General features: G+C 34.5%; 1 protein-coding gene across 3 annotated transcripts in view; it reads left to right on the top strand.

The window, feature by feature from the left end:
* Positions 1-11,311, top strand: part of MPP7 (MAGUK p55 scaffold protein 7) — a 237,113-nt gene extending 225,802 nt beyond the window's left edge. For all 3 annotated transcript variants that reach the window (XM_074267011.1, XM_074267009.1, XM_074267010.1), the window contains 4 exons: positions 4,787-4,880; positions 5,954-6,062; positions 9,187-9,330; positions 11,065-11,311. In XM_074267011.1, coding sequence (XP_074123112.1) covers positions 4,787-4,880; positions 5,954-6,062; positions 9,187-9,330; positions 11,065-11,244 — 527 coding nt within the window. In that variant the 3' untranslated portion in view covers positions 11,245-11,311. The remainder of the gene's footprint in view (positions 1-4,786; positions 4,881-5,953; positions 6,063-9,186; positions 9,331-11,064) is intronic.
* Positions 11,312-14,463: the final 3,152 nt, after the last annotated feature.

Raw genomic sequence — 14,463 nt, 5'->3', positions numbered from 1 at the left:
TGGTTAAAGCTAAGAGAGAAGGACAGGATATAAGTGATTCTATACATGCATATCCTGTGATTGAAAATATTGATTCTGTAGGTCATAAAATGAGAAGATATGCACCTTTAGATTTGAATAAAATTAAGGATTTGAAAAAAGGTTGTACCCTTTATGGGGCTACATCAGCTTATGTTAAAATGTTACTAGATGGTTTGTCTTATGAAGTCCTAACCCCGAATGATTGGAAATCCATAGCAAGGACATGTCTGGAACCTGGAGAAAATTTATTATGGCTTGCGGAATTTCATGAATTATGTAAAATTCAAGTCAGATGCAATTTGGAAATAGGAGTTAACACACAATTCACTTTTGAGCACTTGGCTGGTGAAGGTCGGTATGGAGAGAATTCAGAACAGACTGATTATACCATGACAATATATGAACAAATTGCTAAGGCTGCAATAAAAGCTTGGGGTGTCCTCCCTGGACAGAAAGATCGTGGAGAGGCTTTCACTAAAATACAGCAAGGTCCCAATGAACCTTTTGCAGATTTTGTGGGACGTTTGCAAACTGCTGTCAAAAGAACTATTGGAGAAAATTCAGCTACAGAAATAATGACCAGACATCTGGCTAAGGAAAATGCCAATGAGATTTGCAAAAGAATTATATGGGGATTAGACAAAGATGCTCCTTTAGAGGAGATCATAAGACGCTGTGCTACAGTGGGAACAAATGCTTTTTACACCCGGACAATGATGAATGTGGAAAGACAGGGTCCCTCCTGGCAAGGGACTTCTAGAGAAACTCGGCGATGTTTTCAATGTGGAAAAATTGGGCATCTAAGAGCTCAGTGTAGGTATGGAGATACAGTGAGAAGACAGGGTGAAAGAAGACCTAAAACCCCATGTCCAAAATGCAACAGAGGATTCCATTGGGCATCAGAGTGTAGAATAATTCAGGGAAATGGGATGAGGGGCCCAGGTCCAGGGCCCCAGGCAAAAAAGACTTGGGGCATGATGGCAGCTGATGTTACACCCAAAGAGCCTTTAGAAGGCCAGGACTCTGATTTAATCAACCAGCAGAAAAGCAATCACATGGCAGAAAGGGATTACCTGATAAGTGAGCCAAAAGGCAATCAGATTGTAAAAATGGATTACACTTGGGGAGAATACAGGCCTTTTAAACCAACAAGGCTGTGCCCAGTGCAAACAATTCCGATGTAATTGCCAGATGATGAGAAGAGATTTAGAAAGTGGTAAATAGAAGGTAATTAGATAGGTTAAATGCCTGGGAGAGAGGGTTTGCTTGTATTTCTTCAGCAGGAGAAGGAATCATTCTCTGGGAGAATAAAAGAGAGGACTCTCAGAGAATGGGCGTGGGATAATGCAAGGGCTTCTGGGAAGAACCACCCCAGCCAATGAGCTTGCCCCCTCTATCAAGTCAACCTGAGTTCTCACCTTGTAATTGTCCAGAAAACCTCAGTTCTCACTTAGTAATCATAACATAAATTGAAAAAAAGCATAAATTGTAATTAGGCAAAGAAATATATTCTTACCTAGTAGAATGAATCTGCTGTGTCAGATTCTTTGGTTTTAATTGCCTCAAGAATTATCTAGATCTTAAAAAGCAAAGAAGTTTTCTCCTTTGCAAGTTAGATGAAACAAGGATTCAAAAAAGAAAAATGTGCTGTTGAGAGTATCTGCCTTGTGCTTACCTTGGTATTGTTTTAAAGATATTTTTCTCCTTTAAGATTGTCATAGAAAGAAAAAAAGGGCCAAAATTTCTTAATGCTTTCATTCCATTTACTTTTCTACTATTATTATTGTTATCACTTAATGAATTTCAAACATTTCCAATGTATTCATCACCATATTGTCTGAAAGTTCTAGAATCTGTTACAAAATACATGTACATTTTGATATAGAACATACTAAAAATATTGACAATTTACATTTGAGTAGTGTTTTAGAAATTACAGGGCAGCTTATATAACATCTATCAGATTGAATTGATCCTCATAAATCTGTTAATTAGGCAGTGAATGAGTGGAATTCTTATCCTAATTTTGTAGGTAATTTACCCAGCTGATAATAAGAGTCAGATTTGGGACTCAAACCTAAGACTTTTTAATACCAAGTCCAATGGACCATTTCTACTCTCCCAAACATTTCAGATATGGAAGGATTGTATCTGTGACCTAATGATATTAAAATGAATCATATCTCATATACATTGGTATTTGTCTACTACATATTTCTCATGTAAACCCTTGTTGGTTCCTCAGACCCCCTGATCATGGATTATTTGTGCATCAGCCACTAACGGAGAGCAGTTTTGATCTGATTGGCGCTATTTCACACTTAGCTTGATCTTGTCTTCTACAGTTGGCAATCTCTCAGTCTGCTGCACGTCTTTCTCCACTGCCCTTTTAAACCCTCAAACTCCATTCTTCTACAAATCAATGACTTCACTCTACCTTGATTCCTGGATTTTAGTGTATTTCCTCTTCACTACCAAAGCTAATGTACTCTTTCCTCACCATCATTTATTAACTAGCATCTGGGTCTCTCATTAAGAATTATGGAATTTGAATTTTCTACTTGCTAAGTAAGACAAACAGAATGAGGTTATGGTCTCCTGGAATAGTGTGTAGAGGGCTGGCCTTGGAGCCCAAAAGCCTTGGTTTTCAAGACCTGCCTAAGGGTCATGTGACCATGGTCTGGTTACCTTGCTTCTCAGGGCCCTGGATAGTTCTCAGATGCCATAAGCACCAGATGTCAGTAGAGGGCCTTTTCCACACCAGGAGTTGCCTAACAAAAGAAATCACTAACCTCCTTTTCTCCCTTATATCCTACCTCAGAAAAAGAAAATGGACCTGCTAACTAAGGTACCATGATTCTTTTTCTGCCCATGATGTTAAATCTGGCAACTCTTTGTAATTTTACCCCATTTAGAGAATATTTGGGAAAGCTTTATGAAAAATAGTTTTTAAGCAAGAGAGTATCATTTTCATAGATTTTTCTTTTAGAGGAATCATTCTTCCTTATCTCACCACAGCTCTTCCTTCTTTTTAACCACCCAGTTGATAGATCATATTCCAAGTTGTAACATTTTTTTTTAATATCTTATCTCATTAGCTAAGTTTTAAACTCATATCCTAGGGCATAATTGTTTCAGAGACCTCTGGTTTTATTGTTATGGGCATGCCCTACACACATGCACAGCCCTTTCAGTGCCTTGGTAGTTACCGAGGCCAAAAAAATCTACAATTCTGCGGTTAACCTGATGATGACCGTCTCCAAACTTAGCTGGACTAGTTTTCACACATAAGACTCCTTTGGCTTCTTCTTACAGCTTTTCTTTCTTGGAAGAAATTGCCAAAGCGTATGCACTTTACCAGTCTAACTTCAAAAACCCTGGGGCCCCTCCATACCAGCATAAGACATTGGGGTTGGACTTTAGTGGAGAGTATATAATTATATAACCAATAAATAATTTTTGAATTAAATCATATCACTGAGCTGAATATCACCTCTTTGCCACTTTTAACAATTTATGCCTAAACTATAGTCCTTGAGTTAGTTAAGTATTAATGTAATATTTAAGTTAATACTTAATATAATATAATTGCTGAATAAGAGTTTATCCTCTGAGCAGCTCCTCCACAGTGTTTGACAGACCTGAATTTTTGAATAATCTTTATAAGATCACAATATCTTAAGATGAAACGGCCTCAGTGGATTTCTTCCTATTTAAAAATATATTCAAAAATTTTTTGTTGGACCTGGTTTTTAAGCAGAAACAAAAGAGCACAATATACTAAATGATGCTAGAACCTGAGAAGCTAATCAAACTGGTATTAGAAATATATTTGCGTATGTATAGCAATGATAAATATAACATTACCACTCTCACTTGGTAAGTTAAGTCATATCTGCACCATTTTATAAAATCATTCTTCAGCCAGTCTTTTCCTTTATTATGATATATTTACACATAAATAATTATTTAGTTTTTACTAACAAATCTTAAAGTAGAATATACCTTGCTTGAAGGGCCCCATTAGTTTCACATATTATCCTCCACAGTAAAATTTATTAACCTGAATTAGTTGAGAGGATAGTCTCAATTACTGTTGAGTATCTTTATTTAAAAAGTCTTATTGTTGTCTAACTAAAAGGCCAGGCCAAGAGCTGTGACCTGCGTTAAGGAATAGGAATGTGGATCATTGTGTAACTGGCGGGCAGTCCGGTGCAGTGGGGAGAATCAGAGGAACTGAGCTCCAATCCTTGTTCTATTTCTTACTACTTGGATAATCGTGTGCAAGTCATCTACCCCCCTCTCTATGTTAGCTTCCTTGAATCAAAGAAGGGATTTCAAAGAGATGGCCTAGGACTGGATTCCACTTGCCCTCTCTCCCTCCACCCTTAGAACTGCATTGTTCATGCCTTGTCTTGGGCCTTTGTCGTTCTATATAGAGTCTTTCCTGTGGAGCTTTCATTTATGCCCTTAAATTTAAAAATTACCCCTACATAAATAAATCCCCACATAGGAATTGAAACTTTCATTTTCATAAATACCATTGTAATGGCAACTTAATTATTGAAACTTTACTGTAAATAAATATAATGTTCTTTTTTATTGATGATTTTTAAATGGTGATTGTTTCTTGGTTGTGGATTTGTATTGACAATTCTAAGCATTGCATGTGTGGATGTGGGTATGGGTATATGAATCTGGGTGTGTGTATTCTGATGGTAGAGAAGGTGGACCTTATCTAAAAGTATTTTTAATTAAATCACAGACACTACCAGAGCAAGAAGAAGCCAAGAAAGTGATGGTGTTGAATATATTTTCATTTCCAAGCATTTGTTTGAGACAGATGTCCAAAATAACAAGTATGTAGAAAACTTTTTAGAACTCTCAGAGTAATTGCTAATACTGTTTTGATATTTTTAACCGTCTCTTTTTTTCATTTAATATTTATTTTAACCTTCAAAAAATCTGAATTTAAAAAAATATCATTTTAATAAGTGATTTTTCATAATCTGAAAAGAAAAATGAAAATTTCTACCACTAAATTATCTACCAATATAACACTTTTCTTTAATGCATTTGTTTAACTAAAAGCATAGCAATAGTTTGAGGAGATGAATACTTATATTTTTCTACTAATTTAATATTATGTTTTTGACAGCATTCCTTCAGAATAGTATGTTTAAAATTTATACTAGGATATCTGGATTCTGAACAGACACTTCCTTTTCTCATTAAATTCATGACCTACATGAAAATCCTGCAACCTCATTTCCCCCCTTATTCTCTTGCCCTCTCCACTCTTCGAAGATTTAAGTTACACTAACTATTATTATGGTAGCACCATTTGCTTGAATATTTTTTCCCAATTTTACTATTTGACCCTAAATATTTCAGGGAGCAACGTGTGTTTTAAAACAGGATTGTGGGATTTTATTGAAACTTCAAAATGTTCCTTTCTCTTTGGCAAACTGTTTATATTTTTATAGCATATAATCAGCTGCCCCAGTTCCATTAACCACCACCCTAGTTCCTCCTCTAGTTCTAAAGCTGATTTTGGATGTTTTGGACGATGCAATGAAATTTCAGTAGTTTCTATTGTTTAGCTTATTCACTGTTTTATTGCATTGCATTAGTTCAGAAAAGAAGGTGATGGAAAACATTAGTGTGCTGTTGGACCAAAGTACTTTTTTCTGTTTGACTGTAATACAAGCAGGTGTTACTGATTTGAAAATGTAAAATTGAAGTTTTTTTTTTTTTTTTTTAAATTGACATGCTGAAGTACTTGGCAATGTTCCTTTTTATAAAACATGGTAGAAATCACATATGTTCAGCAAAAATATCTTTTTACGTATGAATTATATCTTACAGAGTATAATTCCTTTTGAAAAATTGGGAATGAGCCTGATAAAACTCAACCTCTGATTTTCTTTAGGTTTATTGAATATGGGGAATATAAAAACAACTACTATGGCACAAGTATAGACTCTGTTCGATCTGTTCTGGCTAAAAACAAGGTTTGTTTGTTGGATGTTCAGCCTCATGTAAGTAAGCAATACACTTTTCATTGATTACATTTCAAGACAGGGTACCAAATTAAAAACGAACTGTATCAGCTCAATTTGTATTGTGGCCATTTATAGCCTTTCTAAGATGAAACAAACATCTAAAAATAAGTTGTGAAATCTTCCATTTAAAAAACAAATTTCTTGAAAGCTTAACAGTTTTCTAAAATCTGCTTTCAGAATTTCAGTACTGTGTTCAATTTTTAACTTCTACGACTCTTACACACATTCATAAATCAGTGTTTAGAAGTCCATCAGTTGTTGAAGGATTAACTATCTTTAGTGTTATAAATGGTACAATAAATGAAAAATGGTTTTGGTTTTTTTTTCTCCTCTGTTGAATTCGGTCTGTTTGCTATTTGCTTTTCGTGCTTCAAAGAGATTTTGTAACTTGACACATAAGTACATTTTTACATTTAGTTGAATATCTTATTTTGATTTTTGTTGAATCAATCAATGAACAGGCATTTATTAAGTAGCTCTTATCCATGGGTTGGAAACTCAAGCAGACATTGCACTATGCTCGGGAATATTAAAAAACAAAACAAAACAATTTCTATTCTGAAAGAATTCGCATTCTATCAGAATGTATTGGTGTCTGCAGCAAAGAACTTTGCTTAAATAAAATTTTTTAAAGAAAACTGTAGTTACCTTGGATTAATTTTAGTGCCTATCAAGTTATATTTGTAAATTTTTTCATGAATCACTATGATTGGTAAGTGTTGAAATTTAAGAAACAAAAATATTTTTTTTTCTCTTGAAAATGAGTACGAGTTGCCCTGGAGGGAATAAAAATGCTCATTATTTCAATTTATATAAACCTGTTGTAGTTCTCTGTCTACCTGTCTGTTCCATCTTAAACTCTTTACCTTCTGCTCCCTGCTAAGTCCTAAAGTCCCCCAAGACTTTGATTTGTGTCCTCTTATTATATTCTTTCTGTTTTGGTGAACTCATCAGTTATTATGGGCTCAAATACCATCTATATGCATATGACGGTACTGAGAAACTATATATACATCCTTAATTTCTCTTTTTAATTTCAACAACAAACCAAATCAACAGGCTTTTGAGTGCCAGGCACTATGCTAAAGCTACAAAAGAAGGCCCTCAAAGAACTCACACTCTAACATGTGAATAACTAGGTCAAAACAAGATGTACAGAGTTACTGAGAGGTCATTTTAAAGGGAAGTAATTTATCCTGAGGAGAACTGGAAATGGCCTACAAACAGGTGTGTAAAAGACAAAGAGAGAACATAATGTTTGCTCCTGAAGGAAATAAGGTGCAGAGAAGTTTATGGGCAGCTGAAATGGTCACACTTGTGATTGAGGAAGTTCTTTTTAATAGAGGAGCAGAAGGTGGGATGGAGGAGAAGGAGACTCAAGCAAGGAGACTATGGCAGTCACCCAAGCTTGTAGTGCTGAGGGTAAAGTGAGAAGGGGGACAGAAATATTGCAGAAATAGAATTAGTGGGATTTAACAACAGATTGGCTATGGAGGGTGAGAAAGAGTAAGGAATCATGGATTACAAGCCTGGGTGACTGAGAGGATTCAACAAAAAGGGGGAAAGGAATAGGGGATGGTTGAGGGAGAGGAAGGGGGGATGGGATATAATGTATGTCTCTCCTCTTTGTTGTTGATAGTACTATCTTGTTCCAGTCACCCAGGTTCATTTCTTTGATTGTTCAACTTTATTTGCCATTGTCAGTCAGTTTCCTATTTCCACAATATCTTCCACTCATCCTTTTCTTTCCACTTAAGTAACCTCTGTACCAGTTCAGGTTTTTCTCACGTCTTGCTTGGACTTTATAGCACCTTTGGGTTTCCTTGCTGCTCATATCTTCTCTCTGTGGGGAGAACCACCAAATCTGTATTCCCACAACACAAATCATGCCACATCCCTACCACGACCATTCCCAGAAACCAAAGTGGTTTTCTGTTGTCTCTAGGTCAAAATAAAAAATCTTCAGCCTCGTATTTAAAGCCTTCGCAGGCTGGTTCATATTACTCCTTTCACACACATTTCCATTCTAAAAAATTGTTAGCTGTCCCCCATATAAAACAATCCATCTGCAGCTTCCCTGTCTTTGCACAAGTGGTCTTCGTGTACAATATCCCTCCTCACCTCTTCCATTGTTTCCTTTAAAGCACAACTGACACCTTCTAGACAAGGTCCTTCCTGATGTCTTCCCCTATTCACTTGTCAATGCACTTGCTTGTGTGTCTCATTCTCTCTGTCTCTTTGTCTATCTGTCTCTGTCTCTCTTTCTCTGTCTCTTTCTTTCTGCCTCTGTCTCCCTTTTTCTCTATCTGTCTCTGTCTCTCTCTGTCTTTCTCTTTCTTTGTGTCTCTCAATTACTATGTACACAATCTGTATTTTTTACATGCATGTCATATCTTTCTGGAAGAATGTAAACTCCTTTGTGTGCAGGAACTATTTGTTAAATTGAGTTGAATCACATTGTAGCATAAATGCCTATGAAAGGTAGTAACAGGACATACTAATCAATGGATTCTGCATGGGACATATGAAACAGCCACCTAAAGGACACTTTAGATTTAGGCTTTCTTATAAACACAGCTGAGATTGTCAAAGTTTGAATTCCAGTCTCATTCCTTAAATACCCTGAATCAATTCAGTTCAACATATCTAAATGCCTGAGCATAGGCAACGCTCTCTGTATAATGGTGAAGATATAGCAACAGCCTTTTATCCTCCAGAAACTTCAGTTCTCCTGAAGGAATGTAATCTGTCCATATTCAAAGTAAATTCAAGGGCCCAAGATGCATGTTTTCCTTGCAGTAATGGGCTTCTCAACAAATAGCATTTCTTGATCATTTAATGTGAAAAGCATCTCTTGACTGTTTGCATTCTGCACAAATCAGGCTATGTTCTAAGATGTCTTTCCCCGTAAACAGGTAGATTTTTTCCAGAGGTTTTCAAACAATAGAATTTTATCAGCATATTAGATAGAGTAAAAGACAAGTGACCTTAAATGAAAAAGAATTCATGTACTATTCATGCAAAGAGCATTCATTTTTGCTCTGCGTATTTATCTATTAAGAAATGTGGCAAACTCATCACAATCTCTTCTTTCCTTCAGACAGTGAAGCATTTAAGAACGCTAGAATTTAAGCCATTTGTTATATTTATAAAGCCTCCATCCATTGAACGTCTACGAGAGACAAGAAGAAATGCAAAGATTATTTCAAGTCGAGATGATCAGGGAACAGCAAAACCCTTTACAGTAAGTATGTTAACAGGCTGCTTAAATATTTGAGCAGCCCTGTATGAGCTCATGCTATAGTGATCAACTTTAGAAAGAACATAATGCTATCAGACCATATAACTTAAGTTCTGTAAAAATTTAGCATAATTCCTAGGGATAGACTCTCTTCTGCTTTTGTAGATGCTAGTAGCTTATACTTTAGTAATGTGTTTCATCCTTATAGCATACATTAAACATTTCCTATGAAAAGAATGAATTATAATTGGTCAGTATTCATTTATATTTGCAAGCATATCAGGGAACTTAATGTCAGCTATTTTTATTACCCAGGATACTGTATAATTATCTTAACAAATTAAGGTGTTTCAAGCTAATCTTAATCACACAAAAGTAGGGGGAAAATTTTAGAGCTATTCTTTGTACTTACTTGACAAAATGTATGAAAAACACTGTAATCTGCCATTTACTTTCTCTTACCTTTACTAACCAGATTTATCACAGTAACAAAAAAGTTTAATAGAATGCAATCAATGAGATTAATCACCTCAGAATTGTATTTGGAAAAACAATATGCATTTTACTGATTCTACACAAATAGAAATTTAGAAAAATGCTGAAAAGTCAGATGTATCTTTTGTCATTCACGTGCATAGATGCTGGTGTTTTGTATATATTTCCTACGGGTGAGATATTAAAAAACCGATGGACGTCCTGACTAGCTGCCACACGGCCGCACGGGCAACAGGATCCACACAGACTACTGGCAGTGACTTCTCATTGTTTCCCTTTGCCTCAGCATATTTTAGTTCTGCTTTTGAACCCCAAACAAAAAAGTAAACAAATTAAAATGAGGAATACTATGCCAAAACTTTCATTAACTTTCATAAACATATATATATTTTTAACTACCATTAATCCCCTCTCCACTCCACTCCCCCAGAAAGTCACTACAGATTTTAAAGATTCCTTTTTAGGAGTAATGATTTTTCTAAAAATCCAGGCGTCCATGTTTAATAGTTTTCATGATATAATCCACATTACCTAATGTTCTTGATTTGTAACCTACCCGTGTTCAAATTTCATGGTTTAGTAATCCTGCTGCAAAATCCTATGTCGCACTAAAATGAACACTGAAATTAGTTATTCTTAAAAGATTTTCCATGATTTAAAAATATGGTAACAGTACTGGGATTTGGTGTACTTAAATTTCATTGTGTAATTATGAGTATTGTAAAAAACCACTTTTTTTTTTTTTTTTTTTTTTTTTTTTGGTATTGCTTCAGAAAGCAAGTGAGAACTATTACCAAATTAGCCATGAGAAGATATAGGAAAGCAATACTAATCTTCCTTTTGCAATTGTGTCAAACTTTGAAAAAAGTAAATTTAGTGTTCTTTAAAGTTGGTTATAATTCTTTTGCTAATAGTGACTATAAAAATGCATCTGGATAAAACATTATTGTTACTGATGCAGATCTATCCCTTTATTAATCAGTGACTAATTATGTTTTTAAAAAAAGAGAAAAAGGAAAGATCTGGATATTGGCAAGAAGATATCAGTTTCAAGAAGGTTCAGATAGATATAATTAAAACTGACAGCTTCTGAAAATTGCAGTTAAAGAGTAAATGTGAATTATTAGAGTGAGGAGGAAATGATTGTTAACTTCGATCTAGATACAGTACATTCAGAAAATCTGTATTTGCTGTGAATGTGAAGGGATATGATTGATTGATTCTTTTAAATGTTTTTGGTAGGAAGACGACTTTCAAGAAATGATTAAATCTGCACAGATAATGGAAAGCCAATATGGCCATCTTTTTGACAAAATTATAGTAAATGATGATCTCACGGTGGCTTACAATGAGCTGAAAGCAACTTTTGACAAATTGGAGACAGATACCTATTGGGTTCCAGTGAGCTGGTTACATTCCTAAGACTGAAAGAAGAGAATGTTTCAGAGTCATCTTTTAACAGGGTTAATGATTAAAAAGAAAGAAGTTACCTTTTTGGTGAAAGGGTTTTTAAATTTCTGTCACTGATAGGTGGTTGTTTTTTAAATCTATGTCACTGATGCAGTTACAATTTTGATGAAGTGGAATGCTGTTATTATTTTCTTCTTTAAAGTCATTTACCATACTGAAGATGTGCAAATAAGATCTAAATTTAATTTAAATGGAATTTTGCCCAATTCTCTATTCTAAGCTAAGTTTTGGAACATCTGGTTGTCTTTAATATAGCTATATATCCACAATGAGGTTTAAACTTTTGTTTAAAAGAGAAGTCGCTAAAGACTTTAATATATATTGGAGATCAGTGCTTCAGTAGTCTCAGATGTGGTCACTGCCATAAAGTTTGCATGTTAGCAGTCGAAGGTAATATCATTACTTTAAATTGCAGTTCTTGAGACAGGCAGGACAGCTTAAGTTTTTCTGGATAGATCATCAGTTTTAACTGGACTAACTATCAAGATGGATTCTCTTGCTGTCCCCTGAAAGTCTAAGGTGTTTTTTGTTTTTGTTTTTTTGTTGGTTGGTTTTTTTTTGGTTTTTGTTTTTTACCTATAGCATCTATTCACAGTGTGTCTATTCAAACTCTTTCATAATTGAATTGCCCAGTGAATTAAAAAAACATCCTGGAAAGGGTTTGTGTGCTGTGAACACACTTGACATGTCTTTGTAGGTGGTATAACAAAGACTTTAATAAGAGAAAATAGATTTTTATTTTAATATTACATTTACAAATTTTACAACTTTACAAAATTTTTCTTGTGGCATTAATACTTTATAAGTTCAGTGGTATTTTAAGATAAGTAACAACGAAATAGCTTTTTTAAAAATCATCTGCAAAAATTTCTATAGTCATTTCAAAACATTAAGTTAGATTTTTTTTTTTTCAATAAGTGATAGGAAAGTGTTTCACATTTGAAAAGCAGATATATACAAGTTACTGTTAACAAATACAGTAAATAAGTGTTGCACTGATTTATTTAAAATTATAAGCAATTTATTGCCATATACTTGAAAAATATCCAATTCTGTTAAATTATAAAATTTGACATTTAATTTTAGCTTTTATTATAATATAGAGACAAAGATCCACTCTTAATATTAACTAGACTCCATCATCCTTACATTTCTATAACAGTAAATGAACAAATCATGTATTTGTAAATATGATTTTTCATTTTTCTTAATTTACTACTAAAGTAAAAAACTTTAAACATGCCTTTTAGCTGCATAAGTGAATTGACTTATAGTTACAGAGTACAGTAGACCTTGATAACCAAAAATCATCACAGTTGTGACATTCGGGCAAGAAATGAATTATTTTATGTTCACCTGTAAAGAATTTAGATGTCTTGTTTAAAAAAAAAAAAAAGAATTTAGTGCAATTTTATATATTTATGAAAGGGTTTAAAGGGATAGTCGGGTTTTTTAATTCCTTGTCACTATAGTTATTCAAAAAATGGATTATATGTGAAAGCATAAATTGAAATGGTGGTTTTGTAAATCAGGCTCAACATTCCATGTATATATTTGACAATGGCTCATGTACAGAGGGAGGGAGCCACCAGTTTGTTGTATTTTAAGTGCATATTTAAGTGCCTGGTTTCCCTATATTTGTTTCAGGCTTACTAAGTGAAAAAGAAACTTCAGATATTTCACTAGACTCGACACATTATTTTTTACCACAGATAGCTAGAACACAAATTTTACTCAAATAATAATAATAATTAGTGAGTACATTGTCAAATTTTTATTACAGTTTTTTATTTCTGTTCCAGATTCACATGGTTAGTAACCTGTTAATTTAGGGATGCCAAATCTGATGTTGCTCAAGCTGCCCTGACCGATGGCCCTTGAAAGAAATATGAGTCATGGATAAATATTTTCTTTTTTGTACACTCATGGAAATGTCCTTTAAATCATGTATATTTATATAAAATATGTATTATTTAGTACTGTTTCTCATCTCCTCACCCTTCACCACTTCAAAAAACACCCTTTCACCTGGGATATCCAGCAAACTGAGACAATATTGGATTTTTCAGAATACCACTATCTAAATAATTACCCTGATTCTCCAAGTCATTCTCTGTATGGACAAAGCCTTAATTTAGTGTAGGCTCAGTTCTTTTGTTGTTGCTAAGAAAATCTTATCGTAAATCTGAAAAGAGTACTATTATTATATAGTTAATTGAAAATAATAACAACCACCACCCTCAAGGATGTATTCTGATCTATTTCATTTTGGATCATACCTAGACAATATTTGTATGTGAAGGTAGCCCATCTCTAAAATTTTAATAAATGAGGTGATGGCAATTTGAAAAGGTTTGCACTTGAAAAATGTCAGCCAGTGACACAGTTAAGCATAGTTACTTTTAGGCCACAATCCTTTAACTTAAAAACAGCTTTAATTAAAACTTAATCTGAATTTGTTGGACCTAAGGACAGCTAGAGGGATTTGCCAACATCTTGTAGCAAGAGGCCGTTGATTCTGTAGTTTGCCTCCTAACACGACAATTGCTTTATGAGCCTCACTGTAGCTCTTGGCAGTAGCTTAACAGACATATCCCAATTCCCAGGCTGGATTGTCAGCCAGCATTGAGAGCATAGGGAACGTTAAATTTTTAAAAGTCTGTGCATTAAAAAGCCAAGTTGGATATAAAGACAATCCAAGATCAAGATGGAAAATCTGCACTCCTCTGATTGACACTGGAACTTGTTTGTTGTTGTTGTTTAAGGAAGAAGAAGGGTGGGACTGAAATGAAGTAGTCACTAACTACCGTGAATTTTCATTTTTACTAGACAGTCTTTACCTAGAATGTGTATATTATGTCACACTCTCATTACTGGCTCTGAATATGTAGCACTCAGAGTTTCTGCAGTAAAAAGTTGGCCCTATTTTGTTCAGGCTTCTGAAATAAAGTGTTTTGAAGAGCATTACTTCAGTTATTGATTCACCATGGCAGACTGAAATGTACTTTTGCTGTGACATTCAGCCACCCACAAGAGTTCTTGGTATCCGTAAAGCTGCCATTCTTGATACTGTGTCTTGATCACGCTAGCAAGGACCTTCCCTTCTCTGATCTGTACTGCCGTTATTATAAAAAACTTCCCCAAGATAAAGACACTAGCATTTATTTCATT

This window comes from Sminthopsis crassicaudata, chromosome 5 (genome assembly GCF_048593235.1).
Source record: "Sminthopsis crassicaudata isolate SCR6 chromosome 5, ASM4859323v1, whole genome shotgun sequence".
Classification (NCBI taxonomy): Eukaryota; Metazoa; Chordata; class Mammalia; order Dasyuromorphia; family Dasyuridae; genus Sminthopsis; species Sminthopsis crassicaudata.
The sequence above is the reverse complement of the archived record's forward strand: the minus strand, read 5'-3'. Positions and strand labels throughout refer to the sequence as shown.